The sequence below is a fragment of the Erpetoichthys calabaricus genome, chromosome 8, assembly GCF_900747795.2.
Source record: "Erpetoichthys calabaricus chromosome 8, fErpCal1.3, whole genome shotgun sequence".
Lineage (NCBI taxonomy): Eukaryota > Metazoa > Chordata > Cladistia > Polypteriformes > Polypteridae > Erpetoichthys > Erpetoichthys calabaricus.
The window spans coordinates 109,823,035-109,846,388 of record NC_041401.2 but is presented as its reverse complement, the minus strand read 5'-3'; the positions used below and the strand labels follow the sequence as shown (position 1 = coordinate 109,846,388).

Here is a 23,354-nt window from a genome sequence, read left to right as displayed (position 1 = left end):
AGTACACAAATTTGCAGCATAGGTTTCTTCCATAAGCAATGATCCTACTTCAGAAATCTTTAGAAGTGCAAATTATATAAGCATATGACATGTTATCCTGTAAATAAAAATAGCAGTTAGAGCCTAGTTCTATTTCTTCCTCCAGTGCTTTGAGTGCAGAGGTTGTGTGTTCTCATAGCAATGTCAAAAGACTTGCCAGAAGGCCAACAGGATACTTCCGTGTGTTTTGCTGTGGAGTGATAACCCCTCCAGGACTGCTCTCATCCCACTGACAGACCACAAAGAAGTGACCATTCAGTCCTTCATTACCAGTTCAGATTTGTGTTATTAAATCCAGGCTACTGCAAAGCCTCTGAAATCCTATTTGAACATCTCTGCATGGGAGACACATCTAAAGTAACCAATACAGTCACTCTGTCTTGTTTCACAGCTGAAGTTAAATGGTTTCAATTCTGCTCTACCTTTACTAATGTTAAGTTCACCTGCGATTCTTGTTTTGATTAAATAAGTTTCAACAGCAGTGTATTACTTGTATAAGCACAGCTTTGGTAATGTTATTGTAATATCAAACCAATATTGTAACCAAACACCAAGATGAGAATCTGTGGTGAGTAAAACATTTCAGTTTAGTCCTCTGTCATGTTTGGATATTTATTTTAGAACATAAAGTTTGCATGTTCTCCCCGTGTCTGCGTGGGTTTCCTCCGGGTACTCCGGTTTCATCCCACAGTCCAAAGACATGCAGGTTAGGTGCATTGGCAATTCTAAATTGTCCCTAGTGTGTGCTTGGTGTGTGTGTGCCCTGTGGTGGACTGGCGCCCTGCCTGGGGTTTATTTCCTGCCTTGCACCTTGCGTTGGCTGGGATTGGCTCCAGCAGACCCCTTTGACCATGTAGTTAGGATATAGCGGGTTGGATAATGGATGGATGGCTGGAAATAAGTGAAATGCAAACACAGCTGAGCACTCTGCCCAAGTGTCTTATAGGTAAAAAATATATTTACTTCTATTTCTATGGGAAGTAAAGAAGATTATTAATATTCTGTGTGTCACCATGGTTTTTTGTATTTATTAAGCTTTGAACCTATATAAATAGCCTGCTTATTAATTATTCTTTCATAAGCAATATTCACTGATCAGCCACAGCATTAAAACCACGGACAGGAGACAGGAATAACATTGATTATCGCATTACAAGGGGTGGATATATTGGGCAGCAAGTGAACAGTCAGTTCTTGAAGGTGATGTGTTGGAAGAAGGAAAAGTGGGTAGATGTAAGGATCTGAGTGACTTTGGCACCAGCCAAATTGTGATGCCTAGACAACTGGGTCAGAGCATCTCCAAAACAGCAGGTTTTGTGGGGGTTCTACTGGTATGCAGTGGTTAGTACCTACTAGAAATGGTCCAAGGAAGGACAACCAGCGAACTGACCATGGGGTCGTGGGCACCCAAGCCTCGTTGATGTGCATGGGGAGCAAAGGCTAGCCTGTCTGGTCCGATCCAATAGAAGTGCTACTTGTAGCACAAGTTGATGAAAAACTTAATTCTGCCCATGAGAGAAAGGTGTCAGAACATACAGTGCATCACAGTTTGATATATGGGGCTGTATAGCAGCAGACCAGTCAGAGTGCCCAAGCTAACCCTTTTCCACCACAGAAAGTGCTTACAATGAACACATAAGCATCTGAACTGGACCATGGAGCAATAATAAATGGTGGCCTGGTCTGATGAATCAGGTTTTCTTTTAGATCATGTGGACAGCCTGGTGCATTTGTGTCATTTACCTGGGGAAGAAATGGCAGCAGAATGAACTATGGGAAGAAGTGAAGCCAGCGGAGGCAATGTGATGTTCTAGGCAGTGTTCTGCTGGGAAACCTTGGGTCCTGGCATTCAAGTGGCTGTTGCTTTGACACATGCTACCTACCTAAAAATTGTTGCAGACTATGTACATCCCTTCATAGAAATGGTGTTCCCCGATTGCAGCAGCCTCTTTTAGAAGGATAATGGTGCCTGCCTACCTGAAAAAATAGTTTGGGAATGGTTTAAGGAACATGACATGGCAGTCAACATGTTGACTTAGCCTCCAAATTTCCCAGATCTTAATTTGATTGAGCATCTACGTGATGTGCTGGAACAACAAGTCCAATCCATGGAGGCTATACCTTGCAACTTGCATGACTAAAAGGTCTGCTGCCAATATCTTAGTGCCAGACACCACAAGACACCTTCAGAGGTTTTTTGGCGTCCATACCTCGTGGGGTCAAAGCTGTTCTGGCAGCATAAGGAGAACCTAACCGATATTAGGCAGGTGGTTTTAATGTTTTGGCTGACTGGTGTATGTATATGTGTACATACTAATATACTTGCATACACACACACAAGTTGTGTTACCTGGCTTCACATAAATATTGTAAGACAAATGGCCTCATATAATGTACCTTTGGTTAATCCCGTGTATCAGACGTTCTATGTAACTAACTAAGTGCTTTTCTGTATACAATATTTGTATATTTTTTACCAAAGGTTAATATCATTGACAGGCAGTGTGGTGTAGTGGTTAAGGGCCTAGGATTTCAAACCCTGAGGCTGTGGGTTCAAATCCTGCTACTTGCACTGTGTGGCCATATGCAAATCACTTTACCTGCCTGTGGTCCAATTGGAAAAACAAAAGAAATGTAACCAAGTGTACCTCAAATGTTGCAAGCCTCCTTTGATAAATGCGTCAGTCAAATAATTAGTACAGTACAACCCTGATTATCCAAGATAATAAGGACCGATGCTATAGCTATAGACTCATGAGTGGCCACCATGGTGGCAACCCTGTGCAGAGAAAGTGGAGGCTGACACAGAAAGAGGTCTGTGGAAGAGTACCACACCCACTGGTCAGAGACAGCTCTGTGTGGTTGATGGATGGACCTCTACATTTAGCTTTAGTTTATTATGCTGACAGGTGACCACTAGCCATAGACTTTGTTCCAATATATTACCACATATATTACCACAGTGTATTTAATCTCTTATATTTTGAGCATCTGCCTGGTTAGTAAGCACTTTGGGAGCCACTGTCATGTGATGTCTTCAGGTTGCCATGGTCACATCACAAGACAGCAAATCAGAAGTGGGGATAAGACAGGAGGCTAAAGACATTTTAAAGTTCTAAATACTGTAGGCCTATGTTAAGATTTATGAGCTGGGCAAACATTTTTAGTCATTCATGTAATTTTTTTAATAAAACATACAAAGAGATTAATACATTAAACTTGAAGCTCTCAATTCCTTAGTTTTGTTATATTTATTAGACAATATGAACAAAAATTTCTATTAATACTATTAATGAAATAAATTATTTTTTCTTAAATATTTTTGCTGAATTAAACTTCTAGTAGAAATTCACAGTGCTTCTTATGCTGAATTGTAATAAAACATTTACTATTGTTTTCTTCTTTTTAAGAACTATTAGTGAAGCATATTCACCCTTTATTGTATCGGACCTTTTTACACACATGTATTATTAAAAAATATTTTGGGTTGTCAGATCCTTTGATTTTAGAAGTTACTCCAATATATTAAATTTCTATATTTGAACATTTGCTTGATAGTAAATGAATATTCAAAGACCTGATAAAATTCAAAACAAAAGGAAAATAGAAATTTGTGCAATAACATGAAAAACATGGTTTGTTACTGTTCAGTAACTAAAACAGTATTCATATTTTATGCTCAAGAAAATTGTAAAGCAAAACTATAAAAAGACTGGAGTCATACATTTTACAAGTTAACTGTACCTTATACTTTCCAGATAGTTTTCAGTCCTAGAAACTTTTAAATAACGTGAATTGTTTAGTGGAGAAATAGACAATATGAGACACTAGGACAATGTGCAAAAGCATATGCCTCCCCCCTTGAAGTTTATTTGTCCAATATTAAACAAAATTTGAAGAAATAATAACATTAGTTTATAATTTGTGACCCAAAAACTGAGATACAAACTGATTTTGCGCTGAGTCATTAGGATGAAATTTAGCTTAGCTTTGTGTCTTTTTTTAAAGCCTGTGCTTCTTGCATTATTTTATCTCTTTTTAGTCCACTTTGGTCTTTTCTTCTTCTTAATAATTAAATGCCCCATGTTTCTGTCAAAGTATTTCCTGTTTCTTTTGTTTTTCTCTGTAAAGCATGTGCTGTGGTTACTAGCTGTTTAAGATAACAGATTTCATCCAGTAATTATTACAATTTCTTCAGCTTCTAGGTTTCCTGTATATTGTGTTCAGTTTGACACTGATTTGTGAGTGAAATGCTGGGAGTCGTCATCTTCTTAGAAATGCACAAGGCTAAGCAGCAAAAATAAAAGTTCTTTTGACATATAAAGCAGTCTTATCATCTTTCTCCTTTCAACTTCTTCTTCTTCTTCCGGAATATTTAAGATATTAGCAGCTCTGAATGATCAAGTTAATGATGGGTATTGTATGGCAGTATTAATACAAAGTGGTCATACAATTCAGAGAGATTTGTTTAAAAAATAAACTTGTAATTCTTGTAAAATATAACTGATTCTTCAGATTTCATTAACGTATATGAAATTGTACAAGTATTTTTTATGTATAATACATATCTGATAAGGTTGAAATCCATATAGTAGTCTCCGAAGTCACACTTTGCATTTTCCAGCCAAAGAGCTGGAAGGATAGTGCTGAGCAAAACGTCCTAGAGTCCAGATGGGAAACACATTGCGATAGGAGGTGTAGCTGATAGCACAACTCTTGTTGAATACACCAGCAATATTCTCCTGCAGAAAGGTAAAGTAAATAAGCAAAATGATTTTAAAATTATCTTTAGTATCTTAAATGTGTGTCTACTGAGTTAATTTTTTTCTCGAATTTTATTTATTTTAGAAGTGAACTGAATCACAAAAGAACTGAATTTATCTGTGGGAGAAAGTGTGCTTGAGCTCCAAGACGTCTGCCAAGATCATAGAAATACTGCAGGTGTATACAGGGTCCTAAGGTCAAGCAACAGATCTAGACACCTGATTTAACTTTCTATCTCTTAAGGGTTAAAACCATATGCCTACTAAGAAACATTGGTGCACATGCCTGTGCTATACTACAGTTCAGTAACAACCTACTTTTTTTGCCTACAAAATTCCTAAAAGGTCAATTTTGTATCAGATTAAGAATAGCAAAAGCCTTGTTTTACATAAGGAGAATAACAATAACAGTGGTGTAATACTTCAAATAAATGTTGTATACCTGAGGCCAGTCACCATTAGGTTGTTGTCTTTTTATCAAAAGTTGTATTCCTTGCTCTATTACACGAACATAAGGGTATCTGAAGAAAACATAAATGTTAAAAACAGCAGTTTAATACAATATGCAGATTCATTGTATTGAATGTAGATAAAGATTTCTAGTAATAAAGTATTACAATATTAAACTGTGTACTCTCTCTGTTTGATATAGCTACTACATGCTTCCTCACTGACGCTTATACGCATGGTTTTCTACAAAATCCCATGCACTCACTACCCACTAAAACAACCAGAAAGTCAATTGGGGCCAGGACTACTACTTGGTGTATAAATTTTTTTTTCAGTTCCATATAAATGATGATATATCATCATAAATTTCCTTGTAATTCTCATGGTAACAACATGCAGACCTCCCCATTCATAGCATCTTTCCCCAGATGGTTCTGTAAAATATCTGAGCAGTCCTAGAATAATTATGAAATATATTCCTTCTAATATATCCTCAGTCTGCCTCTTGGCAGAAGAATTATTTGTACTCAAAGGTTCTTCTGTGCTACCAAACCCTTCACAGTGTCATGGAAAGTGATCCCAGTAACCATGCATGGAACACTCATTTTGGCCACATGTACTCATGTTCTCATCTTTCAGTCATTACCCAAACCTCAAGACCACAAGTCAGGCGAAAAACTGTAAATCCACCACAGCTATTATTATACTAGTCAAAGACTAGCCTCCAAGTACACCACTAAAGTTCAGTGCAACATTTGTAAAATAGCTGCACCAATTTGGGTCACCTCTACCACACTTGTGAGTCCAGAGATTCCTCTAATTGAGCAAATACTCAAACTATACCTGAAGGTATCAGGATAGCACCATGACCTCATATCTCATCCACCCCTTGTTGTAACTGGAGTATTTTCCTAACATTATGTTATGAATATGTAAATTATAAGATTATTGTCATGAATATTTTCTGGCCATAAGAATTATGAAATGTATGTTTTGTTTGTTATTCTCATTACTTTTTCAGTTTCTTTTTTTTCTTTTTCTATATGATTGACTTATTTTTACAGTTGTTTTCATGTTGGCAGCTTGGTCTGTCCAAATCTTGCCTGTTTTAGCTAATAAGGGTTCAAAACTGGAGCAGAGGAGAACCATAAGGGAAGTTTTGACAAGCTCCAGATTAGTGTTGGATCGGTAGTAAAATTTTGACTTTGGTATTAATACCAGCTTTCAGACCTCAATACCAATACCAAAATGGTTCTGAAGCAATTAACTCATAACCATAAACATTTCCTGTCTTACTTCAGCCTCCATGGTGTGCTGTACCATCACGCTGCATTATGCACCACTTCCCTCTTGATAGCATAGAGTGTGCATCAAAGCATTAGGATGGTGGCTGGGGTTTCCCCTTTAAGTCTCAGTCCCACTGATGCAATGGCCTTTCCTCATGAGGTCTTAATCATGTTGAAGCATGTGGTTTCATAAAGTCTCCAGCCTGTCTAAGCATGTTTTTCCTATGCTAATCCACCGAGTGTGGAGGGGAGGGGGTTGTGTAAAATATGGACATTTACTTCTGTTGCCAAAAATCTCGACATGCTGGTAGCATATTGTTTTTAAATTTTGAGTTTTTCTGTACTTTTCCCAGTACCAGTACCCACACAACCCTATTCCAGATTTCATAAAGCATATTCTTCTTTCTTTCAGGAATGAATAGAGATGGTCAGCATTTGAAAAAATGGGATGTGTCTGAACTCTGACAGGTCCTATGAAATATGCATGTGTGGCAAATGATTTTACTTTATCCATACTGTGAGTTTTAAAAAGTAAAACTGATCTAAAAGACTGGCAATTCATGTGGCTACTTTTCATCTTACTGAGAAAACACACACACACATATATATATATATATATATATATATATATATATATATATATATATATATATATATAAACAGTGTATATATATATATATATATAGATATATATATATATATAGATATATATATATATATATATATATAGATATATATATATATATATATATATATACAGTGTATATGTATATATATATATAGAGATATATATATATATAAATGCCAGCACACAATGTTTTAGATATCTAGTTTCCCCATCATTCTGAATCCTCAGAAAGAACCATCTTCCCAAAAATCTGCTCCTTGCATTTTATCACTGTTCCATCGAGAGTGTGCTCACGTACGGACTGTGTGTGTGGTAAGGCAGCTGCACTTTCTCAGAAAGGAAAGCACTCCACAGGGTCGTCAGGACAGTGGAGAGAACAATTGGTTGTACCATCCCCACTCTGGAACAAATCTACACCTCCCAATGCCACAAAAAAGCAATAGACATTTCACAGGATTCATCAAATCCCGGTCATTGACTCTTCCAGCTTTTGCCATCGGGCAAGAGATACAGAGCAATGAAAACCAGGACAAACCGCCTTAAAAACAGCTTTTATCCAAAAGCAATCATGGCTCTGAACTCAGAATAAAACTGCTCCATATCATTCTCCCAATGTGCAATATAGACCCTAAGTCAACCAGTGCAATTTGTACATTTAACCAGTGCAATTTGTACATTTAACCAGTGCAATTTGTACATTTAACCAGTGCAATTTGTACATTTTGTTAAGTACTTTTATTACTATTCGGTTTGTTATTATTTTCTCTCTTCTTGTCTGTTTAACTCTTATGCATCACACTGAGTCGACTGCACCTTCAATTTCGTTGTTCCTTTGTAAAATTGACAATGACAGTAAAGATCTATCTATCTATCTAAACTTAAAAATTATTAGCTCTAATATTGGTTGTCTAAGTTATCGAACTGTCTCATTGTCTGCACCTGGTTATTTTTCACTGCAAAGATTCTATCTTGGCACCGTTTTCAAATATTGAAAGACAGAGTAGGTACTGCCTATTCTGCTAGGCTTCTTAGTGACAGACGAGGCCTTTTAAGACAGCAGACTTAACAGAGAAGCAGACATTCAGCTTCAACTTCCCCCAACCTACATTCCAGAAAGTGCCTGAGCTCTTCATAGCAGTACCAACCTGTACGTCATATGATAACAAAGGTGTAAATCAGATTTGAACTGACAGCTTTGCATAGGCCCAGAAAGCGCCAAATAGACACCAAGCCCAAAGAGCTATAATTCAACAGTGACAATTCTAATGGACAATATAATGTGCCTGAGAGAACTGGAAGTGACCTTAATCCAATCACGAGAGAGTACATACACCTTTATTCAAAAACTAGCTGAAATCTACTGTCTGGGGGAAGGCTCTGCTCTCACACTCCAAAATGAACTCTTGCATTCTCTGAAACCTGTCTCCTCTCTGAAGCCCAAAAGCTGATGAGAAGCTCCGTCTCTTTGGGAGCTGAAAGCTGACAATCGTTTCTCTTTGTGGACTTGAAAGCGGAGACCCACTCTGCCAAGCCAAGTCCTCTGCCTATGCACTGAAAAGTAAACATTACTTCAAGAAGGGAACGTCAGCTTCTAAACCATTGTGCCAGAAAAAGTCATTCTTACCCCTATGAAGTTGCAGGGGACACAGCAAAAAGCCTAGCTAAGAAAAGCGCACAACACCACAAAGAACATGTTGCAAAGATGAAAAGTGCACTCCAACACAGGAAGAAATATCCAGTTAAACCCAGAGCAGCAAAAACAGCAACAACTCCACACAACAACACACATCATCCTTAAAGAATTTGTATTGTAACAATGTTTATTTATCTATGCCATGATAAACTAGAACTCTAAATAGAAAGTAAACAGCCAGCCTTTTCTCTATTTTCCATCCTGACTCATATGTACAGTACATGTAGTTATCATATTATAATCCTTGTGTTCATCAATAAACTGTATTATTTTGCTTCTTAAAACAAGTGTGCTTCAGTTACATTGATATAAGTCTAATGGCCAAAGTCCGCATCCTAAAACAGAAAGGGAAGTAAATAAAGCAGGGACCTTACCAAATTATTTAATTAACTACCAGTATTGTCAAAGACAAAACTGATAATTAACAAATTTTAATCTCTCCATATTTGTACAATATGTGTAGGTGATTCAATCAGATAAAATATAACTGCAAAATTTTTAAATAATTATTGTAAAGTGTTCAGGAAATTTCTTCTGCATTTTTCTTATTAGAATTTTTATTATTAATATCTTCATTATTCTAATAATGCTATCTTTGCTACAGGTTTTTATGCATTGGGCATTTAGTTATCTGGAAAATCCATCCATTTCACTGGCTTTTCTATACCAATCACCTGTTAAAACTGTAGGATAAAAGCAACAAATACATGCTTACCGAGAATAGTCTTAGGAGCTTTAGTAAGTGCCTTAGAGTTTCATTTCACAAAAAAGGTTCTGTTTTGTATGTCCACAAATGTAGGCAGAATGGTTAAGTGCTGCTGACTTTAGAGCGGTGTGTTCAGTTTTCAGCCTGGTCACAGCAGAAGTGGAGTTCCAGATTTTTCTATTGTCTCTGTGGGTCTCCTCGACCTGCTCCAGTTTGTTCTCAAGTCATTAACACACTCATGTTAGCTTAACTGGCAGGTCTAAATTTTCCCAGTGTGAATGAACATGGATGTACGCATGGGTACCTTAAAACAGCCTAGCTTCCCATGTAAGACCGAATCATGCATTGCCGCCTATACTGTTGGACTCCAGCTCTCAAAAACTATGTGCCAGATAAAGAGGTTAAGAAAATGGATGAATAAATGTCAGAAAATATTTTCATGCGCAGACATGTTCTTACCTGACGGCCATTAGCCCCAGAAGTGCCCAACAGGTATTGTGTATCTGAGACTGGTCACTTTGAATATATTTTCTCTGTTCACAAGATTCAAAGTCTTCCCCCCATCCACCATCCTCCATTTGTTTAGATAGCAGGAAATCACATGCAGCCGTGACTTCCTGACAGGCAGAACTTAAAGTACCAACAAAAAGTAAAAGTCAGTCTACAGAAAATACTATCAAGCACTTTTCATATTTGCATTATTACATACAGAAGGGTTTAAGATAGGGCTGCACGATTAATCTTTTTTTTCTCATGATAACAATATTTATGACCCACGATCAGTTAATAAATATCGTCGCGATTTTACAGTATAAAGACCAAACTGTTTTTTATGGGCTGAGTTTACGGATTGGACTGCGTCACTATGACGTTACTGCGTCTAGATTGCAAGCGCTTTCTGAAGCAGTAGAAGTCAATAGCAGTCAGAATAAACCTATGATGGCGGAGCAACGTGAGGAAGGTGCAGAAGTGCGATTGTTAGTTCCTAAAAAGGGGTCATACTCAGTTGTCTGGAACTATTTCGGTTTCGAGGAATGTGATGTTGATCAGGTACGAGTCTTGTGCAAACTTTGCTCCTGTTCCGTCCAAACGTCCCAAGGTAACACAACAAACCTCATCAACCACCTTAAAAGCCACCACAAAGTACACTATCAAGAATTTCAACGACTGAAGGCACAAACAGCAACAACAAAAAATTACCAGCCATCCACAACACAGACAACAATATCAGGGACATTGTTCAACGCAATACCATATCTGCCTAGCTAGCAAAGACACCGGGAAATAACAGAGGCGATCACGTACCATATAGCCAAGGATATGTGTCCAATAACCACCGTGAGCAGTGAGGGGTTTAAAAAAAATGATCGCAACACTTGATAAAAGATATAGCATTCCCTCACGCAACCATTTTTCCAATGTTGCGCTGCCCTCGCTGTATGCGAAATGCCGAAAAGAAATAGAAAGAGAAATTCTCAGGCTCAGCCTTGAATATTTTTGCTGCCACGACCGACTTATGGTCAAGCAGAACTGCGGAACCGTATTTGAGCTTGACAGTTCATTTTATTGACAGCGAGTTTGAGATGAAAAGCAAGCTTTTGCAAACTTCGTTTTTCCCACAAGACCATACAGCGGAGTTTATTGCAGTGGGCCTCAAAGAAGCGATGTCCGCTTGGGGCTTGGTGGAAGAAAGACTTGTGTGCATCACAACGGACAACGCAGCTAATATGTATGTTTTTTTTCCCAGATATATTGAAACAATTTGACAATTTAAAAATATTAATTGTTGTTGTTGTTTTAGTGATATTATAATCAGGGGTGCACATAACTGGTACGCAAGTACACATGCGTGGCAAAAACGATGAACGCGTAACGTCATTTTGTTACTACAGCGCTTTCGCGTACAAAACAGAAGAGCTCTTGACTGTGACCGTTTTTTGACAGCGTGCGATTAAAATTTCACCTTCACCATTTGTTTTATGTCCTTTCGGTTTAGGTACTGCTTTTATGTTCGAAAAGTGTTTCTTCCTCTGACTCAGGACCCTATTCTGCACCGGCGGAAAGCACCATACAAAGTGGTTTCGTTTTGACATAAAATAATTTTGCGTGTTTTCCGCTTGTGGCAGTGGAAATTTTTAAATGAGGCGCAGCTGTGCGCATTTTCGGCTACTTTAAGACAGCCAAATGACAGTGCGCTCTTCACCAACAGTCTTTAGTCAGTGACGTTATTTATTAAACGATATTTAAGCGCCACGCACTCACGTGATATTAGATACGTACTCAAATGGCATTTTATTTTATTTTATTTCGGTTTTATCACAAAAGAACAACGGATTCTTTCATAATGAAACGCAATACATTTGTTTAATGCATATTACACTCAAGACGCAACCTTGTGTTCTGTCAAGTTGCACAATGACGATAAAAACCACAAAACCTTAAGGGAGCGATCTGCACTTATTAAGACCTCGCTGCGGAGTGCATACCAAACACCAGCTCCTGCAACTCACCTGAGGAACACACTCAAAAAGTTATGTGCACCCCTGATTATAATGACACATTATAATGACAATGAGTCATATGTCTACAGTATAATAATCATCATTTTTATTCTGCTAATATATCAAATTAGATACATTTAAAAGTTAAAAAATATTTGATTAGTCAAATACTATTATGTTAATGTTTGTGAACCCAGATGAGTTTAGAATAAGTGAGTGTTTATTATTTATTAATAAATGTTTGATAATTGTCTTATGTAGGTGTATATAATTAGTTTTTTTTTTATTTCTGATCAAAAGTTGCATAAACAACAAGAGTCTTCCTGTGTCTTATTGTTTTTTTTTTTTGATCATGTTTATTTCCTGAAGAGAATGCCATGAAGGATCCAAGAATTGACTGGGCTGTGGGGCTCTGTAAAAAGTTGGTGAGCTCCTTCTCTTACAGCTGGAAGCGTAAGAGAGAGTTTTTAGCTGCACAAAAGGAGATGAAACTCCCAGAGCACTCACTGAAAACAGAGTGTCCAACAAGGTGGGGATCACATCAGGCCATGATAGAGAGAATCATCGAGCAGCAAAAGGCCATTGCACATGTCCTGTCCTCTGACAAGAAGTCTTGTCATCTTATCCCAACATGGCAGGACATGGATGTACTAGAGGCAATCAACAAATCCTTGCACCCTCTAGTTAATTTTACAGATGCACTGTCTGGCGAGAAGTACGTCAGCGTGTCATTTGTTAAGCCAGTTCTTCATCTTTTCAACGCATCAATCTTGAAAGTTAAGGATGATGATACTGACCTGTCAAGAGCAATCAAGTCTAAAATTTTGGAGTACCTAAACGAAAAATACAGCGACCCAGACATCCAAGCTCTATTGGACATGGCATCTACGGTGGATTCACGATTTAAGATGAGATACACGGCTGAGGACAACAAAACAATTCAATCCAGACTCAAAGCTGAGATGCAGACTTTGGCAATGATGATAATAAAAATGAGCTGCACTGAGATCTATATTAGTGTTTTGAGTCTCAATTAGTTAAAGTTGTTCTAAATGCCTTTTTCTGTGTTTAGGTGCCACCCCAAGAAACAACACAAGAGACCAGCGAGGAGGATGCTGAAGCTGGATGTGCCCCAAAGAAAAAGATGACTTTAGGAAGCTACTTTAAAACTGCTGAACAAGCCTTGCCACCTAACAACCAGAAATCCAGTGTAGCCTGTGAGCTGGAATATTACTTGCAGTCAAGCTACCTGGATAGTGAGGGGGACCCATTAAAATGGTGGAAAGAACATGAAAAGATCTACCCAAGGCTTTCAAAAGTGGCAAAAAAATACTTGTGCATACCAGCCACAAGCTCTCCTTCAGAGAGGGCTTTTAGTTCCGGAGGAAATGTAGTTACTTGCTTGCGGTCTTCCCTAAAGCCCGATCAAGTTGACAGGCTTGTGTTCTTAGCCAAAAATCTGTAACATGTTGTAAAAATGTTTTATTCTTATTTGATTTTATTACAAGTTGATGTAAAAGAGGCAGTTTAATTTTATTTATTTACCACAGCTAAGAAAAACTCTCCATTCTAAACATGTTTGGTTTGTTTATTTTTCTTTATTTATGGCTGTAAAGTGCAATAAGAATACACAAGTGAATAAAAGTTCATTACCAAAGGAATAATCGTCATTATTAATCGTGATAAAAAGTTTGAGCAAAATAATCGTGATAATCATTTTTTCTGTTATCGTGCAGCCCTAGTTTAAGAACTTAAAACCAATAGGACGTGCCCATTCCACCCATTGTAGTCAGAGTATATGTACTTACCCATTCTGATAGATGTGACCCATGCAAGCAAATGCTTCTAGACCAAACCAGGTTCCATATGTAAAGCATACTCCCCAACTCCTATAAAATAAAATTAAAAAAACAAAAATGTTCTAAGAGAGTATTTCTTATTTTTTTCTGAAGAATAATAAAGACAAACAACTTCACTTAAGTCCAAGTGAAGTTCAAGAAATCAAAAGCTTAACCACTTCTGCAATATCCAAGCATCTAGACATGCTTCTTAAATGTTGCTTCTGTTCCTATTATAGCCAGATGAAGTGTTTTCAGATTTTATGCTTAACTTGTGTTGATCTAATAAAAGTTCAAACCTACAAAGCACTGGTAAAGACCTCACAGTTGGATGGACTTCCAATAAAAAAAAAAGATTCTTTTATAGGAATTTGTTAGAAATGTTCAAAATTAAATTTCAGTTAATCCCAATGAATGAATCATATTTTTTATGTTACAAATTAGCTATTATGTTTCATTACATTAGTCAACCTGTGACCTATAATAGGTGAGACAATAAAAATAGATTGAGGTGTACTATAATCAGTTTTATGAAATAGCCACATGCACACTGGATTAACTCGTACCCCACCAATGGATATTAATAGTTTTGTTACCCTTCCCACGAGCCATCATTTTTCTGTGAGTTTCTGCAGTACTCCAGACCCCTTTGCAATGTGCTCCTGTTACAAAAAAGACATCTTATTAGAGTCTGCCCTAATTATTCGAGTACCAACTCATAAACCTGCCCCTAAGAGTCTTCAGTACCAGTTTTCCTTTTCATACATTTAATAACAACAGGCCAAATATTGGCATCATTAAGCCAGAATCCAAAAGTCATACATTTTAATTGTTTTAGAAACTCCACAATTATGTATGTTCACCTGAACACAAAGCTCTAATTTGTTTCGATTTCACTGTACTCTAAAACAAAACTGTTGCATGCAGATTAAAAGGACACTAAATCAGTAGGGATGCACTGTTACTTAGAACCTGACCTCATTTTTGATATTTGGCACTCAAATAAAATAAAAACCCCTGCAGATGACTGAACAAAATCTACTGAAATTAATTTAAATGTAACAAGAGGCCAGAACATTTATGAAATCAAAAACATAATGGTAATGACGAAAATTGTTCACATATTATTTGACAAGGTTTTAAGAACTGAGTGGAAAGGGGTTATAGTATTTTTGCTTGTTAAAGTAAACCTTTTTCAAAGCATTATACCTTTTATTTAGATGTAGTGATAATAAGTGATTCAAATACCATTCGAATTGTGAGCCGAAACTTCAAAAAGGTCAAAGCCTGTCATTTAAACCAAAGATCACTTCTTAACTAAGTCTCAACAGACACAATCACAAAAAGCTTACTGCAGTTGTTACTATGACTTTGGGAGTCTTTCTGTCACTATCTAGCATACCACCTTATAAAGGCTGCATGACCAGCTCAGACAACAGAAGATGATCTGAGCAATAAAAAGGAAAGAAAGTGAACAGCATGTCTATGGAGACAAACACCAAACAGGGTTTTTGCTTAATTTTGTTCAGTTTTTAACATTAAGCAACTTTTTAACTGTGGATTTAACTTAAAAATTACACATCAGTTTTTAGAACAATTAAATAGTGTTTCAGTGAACAGTATAAGAAATTCAAAAAGTAAGAGAATACAAAGAAAAAATGGAAAAGTTTCAGAATGAAAGAAAACAAAGGTGTAAAACAGTAATTATGCCCTTTTATTTGTTTTTAACTCACTTTTTCTATCATACACTACATATACACAGTATTTATGTGCTTGTAGGTAAACATCTCATATTTGAAAGTTGAGAAGAATCAATATTCTGTAAAACTATAACAAACCCATAGCAGTGTAATGACTTAAATACTTTTTATTACTTTCAGTATTTCTGTTAAAAGTATGCACTTTAATGATATAAAAATTATTTCAATACTTTGCATTCTTATGACTTTGGAAGTCAAACAAGCACATAGGCAAAGCAACATATAATAAAATATCAAAGCCTTCACAGTGCATGTTTATGATAAAACAGTACTTCTGATCTTCTGCTGCAAATAATTCAAATTCTGCTGCAGAATTCTGCTGAAATTTGACTTACTTGATTTCTTGTGTTCTGTGTTGAGGTAACTTCTCTTGAAAGTGCCGGAGAGCTTGCACCACTGCAGACGTGCATTCTACATATGTGTAGTCTATCATGATGTTACCTGCCGCACACACCAACATTAAAAAGTTAGTTTCTGTTTTGAAGTACTGGCCTGTACAGCAGATTTTATTTTGTGTTGAACAGCTGAAGTCTTGATTATGGAACCAGTTCTTTATTTGGCTTTAAAATAAAAGCCAAGTATTTTGTGGACATTTTCAGAATAATTTCAGTGGCCTTTATCTACATGGCAGTGATGTTTGACTTTTTAGTGGCAAAGTTAGGAATGACCTAACAGCAATTGCAGCTTTCTTCTAAATAAAAAGCACACACATTCATCTTTGTATCCTCATTGCGTGTCACATGCCACACTATTGACATTGTGCATTTGTAGTTTAATTTTATGAAAGTGATCAGGTACGGTTCAAACCTACTGCAATTTACTTAAACACTTGATTTGTTCAAAATAAAAATATGTTTTGTACATGACATATTTATGCACATTGAAAAGCCAAATATTATACTTTTGTGGTAGAAAATAACGAGAAGTAAAAAGTAACAAAGAGAACAAAAATTATTTGACTGTGAAGTAAAACGGGCAACGCAGGATGCAGTTTTATTTAATGCTATTGAAGTGATTTACTAATGCTGGTATTAAAATGCTGTACATTATTGCAGATTTTCTGGAAAAGCAATTAAACAATGTAATAAACTACAGTAGGGTGACAGCAAAATCCTCATACAAGACATCTAGAAAATGGTGAAATAAAATTAGTGTTCAGTTTGGACTGGAAATGGCACAGACTCCTCAATCTGTCCCAAGAGACTACAAATGGTGGGGGAAAAGGAGCTAGACATCTTGTGCAAGATTAACTTACCAAACACTTCTGATGGATTTAAAAGCTCCAATAGTCTGCCACCCCGTTTAGTCTCATAAGTAGCAAAACCACCATCAGAGTTTCTCATGCTTAGCAGCTGTTTGGTGAAAGGTAAAAATATTTTAAAAGGTGACCATTTACTGATAAAATTATTATCATTGACTGATTTAACATAATTATTTCAGAAAAACTAAAAAACTAATGAGTTTATAAATGTCTAATGAGAAGTATTCTATAAAAAAGCAACAAATCATAAAAAGTTGCCAGAAAATACAAAGCAGTGAGATTCAACTATGGCGGAAAAAAGGAGAAAACAGAAAAAAAAAATGGAAAAGACAAACGTAAGATGAAGAGAGAGCTGAAAGGAAGCCTGGCAGGAGAGGCAAAGGGGAAAGTTTAAAGCAAAATTATACCTGTTTCTAAATATTATGTATTTTATTTCAGTATTTTGTATTCTTTATTCCTTACCACATTGACAGCATCATACAACCGTTCCTGGGAAATGTGGTTTGTGATGAAAGGGCATTTTTCCTGAAGCAGCATCACAGATTTCAGCCCTTCAGCTGTGCAGTCAGCAACAATCCACCCACAGTCCCGGGTGCTAAAGGGAAAGCCTCCCTGTAATAAAGGGAATCATGAGGAACAGCTCTGACAGTCGTACTGCCTACATATAAAGTTTTCATTGGAAAAGCTCCTCTTTATATTTAAAAGAAAGCCTTCATGTCTTTCTTTTTCATTGCTTTGCTTCCAGTGTAATTTGGTAACAGTGTTCACTTTCTTTTACTTTCTCTGCAAATCAGATAGAGGATCCTTATTCGTCCCCAAGGGGAAATTAAAACTTTACAGGAGCTTAAAAAATATAAATGTTATAACAAACAACATACCCCCAAACACAAATAAGAACACCTGGTTTGGATGATTTAAAGATGTAATAGTTACAGAATGTTTAAATGGCAAAACTGGAAATTACAGGGTAAGCAAACTATTGGAGTATTTATCCGTTGTGACATATCATTGATATAACTAGGATAGGTATCAGGAATTTTGGGGTGGGTTTGGACTATTTTCTTTTTTATGATATCTATAGATAAAGAAATCTATGTGGCAGTGGTAAAATTGCCAGTGCACTATCCATGGGAATACAGAAGGAATATGTTTTGTACTTGTATAACCACATACATTCTACATTCCAAAAGATGTCATACCACAAATTCCTATACCAAGTATTCTGTCCATAATTAAAATGAATGTTTAGGTTTATTTCCTTTTCACTGAGTTATCTTAAAGAGAATAATGGATAAACATGCAGTTTCCAAGCATTACCAGTAAGTGCTCCAACCGTACTACGAAATGTAATGTTTTATCAACTTCAGCTGACCACAGCGATTGAGGATGAATTACACGGGATGTAGAATTCTCCACACACACAAGCTTATGCCACCAAAGAGAAGGATGGAAAGCAAGAGACCTCAGCTAAAACTGTCAGCTGATTCAACAGCAGTGTTCACAGGCTCCTGATAAGACTATCTGTTCCTATCCTGCTCGGGCAAAGTTCTTGTCTGCATCATCTATGCTCCATGAGCAAAAGAAAATGTACGGTAATGTTCTTAAAATAGGGCGGCACGGTGGTGCAGTGGTAGCGCTGCTGCCTCGCAATAAGGAGACCCGGGTTTGCTTCCCGGGTCCTCCCTGCGTGGAGTTTGCATGTTCTCCCCGTGTCTGCTCCGGTTTCCTCCCACAGTCCAAAGACATGCAGGTTAGATTGATTGGCGATTCTAAATTGACCCTAGTGTGTGCTTGGTGTGTATGTGTGTCCTGCGGTGGGTTGGCGCTCTGCCCGGGATTGGTTCCCTGCCTTGTGCCCTGTGTTGGCTGGGATTGGCTCCAGCAGACCCCTGTGATCCTGTGTTCAGTTTCGGCGGGTTGGAAAATGGATGGACGGATGTTCTTAAAATAAAAAACAAGGGGATATAAATCCTCTGTGGATGGTTTCACTCCTACGGTTAGTCAGCATGGAACTGTGATACATATTTAAGAACTGTTCGACATATTTTGCCTGTGTATGAAAATAATAAAGTGTTCTAATCTGTAATTATTGGTTGACTGAGCTACTACAAACAAGTGCTTTTTTCAAGTCCTCACTCAGACCTAAATTCACATAATGCACTGAATACGTGGGTTACATAAATTGCCTTTTAGTGATATTAATTCATCTTTAATGTAAATTAAACAGAATAGAAATGATACACTGTAATACAAAGTTAAATTGCATTACTTAAAATATGTAAAGATTAGCAGATTTATTGTGCAGGATAATACTGCATTGTGAGGTCCCTGGTAGTTCTTATCACTACTAAAAACAGTTAAGTTTATCAGCTTTCAATGAACTGGCCAATACAAGTTTGAGTGTTTTAATTTGAATATTTTTTCTTTAAAAAAATTATATATTGGGTGTTATTCGATGTTTTAGGATTGTTTCTTGATATAAGTAATTTAGATAGGTACTTTTAGTTACATGCCCTATTTAAAAAAATATTATTAGATCTTTTGAAAATTCTTATTTGTTCATTGGCCCAGTTAACTAAATTTGAGGCGTTATTTATTTTAAGCATTGCATTACAATTAATATATTCACATCTATAATATCTACAGTGCTGCATCTTATTCAGTTAAACTGATTAATAAGTTACAAGTCTAGGCCTCAGACCATTATATAATACCCTGACAGATGACTAGTTAATATGGAAGTTGAAAAAATAAATCATTAATAACACATTGAAATCAGTCTGTTTAAAATTGCACAGTTAAACACTTTATATCAAAATGAAATGCACCATGGAACAGTTTAGCAAGTGCAGACTGCTTACCTTATTCATTTGACGATAATACTTTACATAGTTTGGTGGATTTTCAGGTATCTAACAAAAAAAAAAAAAAAAAAAAAAAAAAAAAAAAGAAATGTATACTCTGGGAAGTGCTACATGACACCTAAAAGATTTGTTATTATTTTTGGTAAATAAAACTGCCTTCTTTTATCTATTTATAATGGTTAGCTAAGCTAGAATACAAACAATCTTTGGAGCTCTTTGGAAATGTTTGCTATGTTCTCTCTCAAGTGGATGTTTCTGGGCATTGCTGCCTTGGTTGTGCCCTTGCTGTCTAAAATATATGGAGTCGATTTTATATAAAAGGTGCAACAACACAATGCCAATTGTATTATAAACATTAAGATGAACTACACTTAAAAAAAGAAAAACATCTAAGCTAGAGTTGTGGGATGAAGTGTGTCAGTAAGAAAATGTAAACTGAAAGACTGAGCCTATGAACAGTATAGCTATAAACCTCTTTAAAATTTACCTGGGAAATTCTTAAAAACTCATGGGCATGTTTGAGAGTATCTACAAATTCAGATTTGTCCTGAGCTCCTGCCTGAAAGGGAAAAATGGACCAGTTATTACAGTTTAACTTGTAAAACGTCACAATTATCCATCTATTCACCCTTCATGTTTGCCTCCTCCTAGTCACAGTCACAAGCAAATGGAATCTGTTGTAGCAGCAAAGGACAAAACAATGGGTGATACTGTATGTCAGGGCAGCTTAGCATCGACACAGTCATGCCTACACCACACTGATTTAGCATTTCCAGTTAACTTGGTACTGTGTCTAGAATGAAATCAGAAGTCCAGAGGAAACACAGGAACAACATGAAAACTCCATACAAAGGACACTCAAGCTGTATCCTGATGGTAATGCCATTTTTTTCACTTTACAAACTTTCACTAATAATTCTTCATGACAGTTTTATTTTACTTGCTGGACAAAAATGACATATTTAAACTTAAACATTTACTAGTGTAATTTCCCAGTGTTTGTAATTATGAAGGCAACAAAAATGATAAATAAAATGACTATTAATTTTGTTTTCTACTCACAAATGATTAAATAACAAAGATCAGTAACTCAATCCTGGTAGGACATGTTGGAAGACTTGCTTGGCATAGGCTTTCACATTTTAATTTTGTATGGGTAATTTTTCTATTTCATATAGTAATTACACAACTGTAATTTTTAAATCAGCAACTATTTTTAAAGAAAAATATGAGATATGTAAACAATAAATTCCATGGATGTGTAAATTGTAATCTTTTTGTACAGCATAAAACACGATACCTGATTTACTGTGAGGAAAAAAAAGAGGTTTTAAATGAATAGGAATCTCCAAAGACGAACCTCGCAAACAAGTTTTGGGGACAAAAATGTGTTCAAAAGAATAAAGCGCAATTGAGCCCCAACTAAAATCAACATAAATTTACAGAACAAAGTTTTGTTACTCAATTTACTTAAAGACTAGGATTGTAAACATACCAGGTTCCCAGCTTTAATAATTGATTGGTGATGATGTCATGCATCGCACTGACATTGATCACATGACAACAGGCAACCATACTAACCAATACAACAATATGGTCAATTGCATACAGGAAAAAAGAAAAGCACAAAAGAACAGCAACAAAGATTCTGAAGATTATATCAGAATGACATCACCATCATAATGTGAAAAATGTACAAATAATGTAGAACTAAAGTAATGTTTGTGTAAACACTGTACAAACTACATTGCTTTATTTTGCACTTTACTAGTTAAGGAAGACTATGAACTAGTTTAATGCAGTGAATGCATTAATGCAGCCGGTTATACTTCCTGAGAAGGGTGGCATCCTTCAACATCTGCAATAAGATGCTGCAGATGTTCTATCAGACGGTTGTGGCGAGCGCCCTCTTCTACGTGGTGGTGTGCTAGGGAGGCAGCATTAAGAAGAAAGACACCTCACGCCTGGACAAACTGGTGAGGAAGGCAGGCTCTATTGTTGGCATGGAGCTGGACAGTGTGACATCCGTGGCAGAGGGACGGGTGCTCAGCAGGCTCCTATCAATTATGGAGAATCCACTGCATCCACTAAACAGTGTCATCTCCAGATAGAAGAGCTGCTTCAGCGACAGACTGCTGTCACTGTCCTGCTCCACTGACAGACTGAGAAGATCGTTCCTCCCCCAAACTATGCGACTTTTCAATTCCACCCGGGGTTGGGGGTAAACGTTAACATTATACAAAGTTATTGTCTGTTTTTACCTGCATTGTTATCAATCTTTAATTTAATATTGTTTTTTGTATCAGTATGCTGCTGCTGGAGTATGTGAATTTCCCCCTGGGATTAATAAAGTATTTATCTATCTATCTGAAATGCTAGCGTAGAAGGCACTCCGAACTACAGCAGTATGAATCTGAAACTCTGTTTTAATGTTTTACGTGTTCTTTCTTTTAAGATAGAATTTTGATTATCCTCTGCCAAGTTTTTCTAGCATGTCTGCATAGAGTAAAACTAACCATGGTAAACCAGTAACTACAAAAGATCTACACAGTGTTACTTTTGAAAGGTACATTTAAGTATAGTAACATAAAATAATTCCAAATACATTAATTAAATTGTGCAACACTGGAAACCACCATTAAAAAGATAAGGAAATATGAAATCACTAAGGCAATACAGAGATCAGGATGACCAATGAAGGAAAAAGCTAAATAGTAGGGCTACCATAAGGCTAACTTCAACCTTAATGGTGCAGCAGAAATGTATATTAGAGGTCAGTCATAATTGGTCCTGATTTAGGCCTTTACCCTACACTCTGTCTAACGACCACTGAAAGAAGCCAACCCAAAGACAGGATGAATACCAACTTCAGATGGAAGGCGTCCCAGCTGAATATCTTCCTGACACTGAAGCACTGATAGGTGGTAACACTACTTACTGTAAAACACATATCTTCCAAAAGAAAAAAACTATGGTAAAGAAAATTAAAGTTGCCCTTATTTAGTGTCACATTTTCCTAGCAGACCTTTTATTTTATTATCACATCCTTTCATAACATCTTTTTTCGTAGATTTAATTTTGCACTTCACATTATACATAAATCAAATTTAGCCAGAGTTACTAATTGCAGATAATATGGGTCCCAAGTACCTCAAGAAAAGCTTGTACAGCAAAGGCGGTATCCCAGAGCTGAGAGCCATTGGTTCCCTGTAAAATACAATAAAATAAAAACTAAAGTACATCCATTTAATTTCTGTACCCAGTAATACTGCACTTGGCAAGGGGGTGGGGAGGAGTACTGAGTTACTTGCAGATGACCTTTACTGCTAAAAAGAAAACTTTAAGAATGGCCAACAGTTTGAGGCATACTAAACTCTCAGTCCTCTGTCGCCAACTTCATTAAATGTAAGCAGCAGTGGAAGATGACAGGATTCATGATGGACATTGTACTCCTTTTATTTAGAAAGTTAAACCTGTAACCCCAGTGCACAATGATGCCATTTACACTGTTTAGGGAGTGTGATAGCTCACCTGCATTTTCATGCCATCAAGGCCCATCCTGTTA

General features: G+C 36.6%; 1 protein-coding gene across 3 annotated transcripts in view; it reads right to left on the bottom strand.

Moving 5' to 3' along the window:
- Window positions 1–3,658: 3,658 nt before the first annotated feature.
- The window catches only part of lss (lanosterol synthase (2,3-oxidosqualene-lanosterol cyclase)), a 49,853-nt gene continuing 30,157 nt past the window's right edge, over window positions 3,659–23,354 (bottom strand). For all 3 annotated transcript variants that reach the window (XM_028807258.2, XM_051930600.1, XM_051930601.1), the window contains 12 exons: window positions 23,321–23,348; window positions 22,940–22,996; window positions 20,277–20,348; window positions 19,787–19,837; window positions 17,388–17,537; window positions 16,920–17,016; window positions 16,000–16,105; window positions 14,501–14,566; window positions 13,875–13,955; window positions 10,025–10,195; window positions 5,245–5,323; window positions 3,659–4,781 (listed from right to left, as the gene is read on the bottom strand). In XM_028807258.2, the coding sequence (XP_028663091.1) occupies window positions 4,644–4,781; window positions 5,245–5,323; window positions 10,025–10,195; window positions 13,875–13,955; window positions 14,501–14,566; window positions 16,000–16,105; window positions 16,920–17,016; window positions 17,388–17,537; window positions 19,787–19,837; window positions 20,277–20,348; window positions 22,940–22,996; window positions 23,321–23,348 (1,096 nt within the window). In that variant the 3' untranslated portion in view covers window positions 3,659–4,643. The remainder of the gene's footprint in view (window positions 4,782–5,244; window positions 5,324–10,024; window positions 10,196–13,874; window positions 13,956–14,500; window positions 14,567–15,999; window positions 16,106–16,919; window positions 17,017–17,387; window positions 17,538–19,786; window positions 19,838–20,276; window positions 20,349–22,939; window positions 22,997–23,320; window positions 23,349–23,354) is intronic.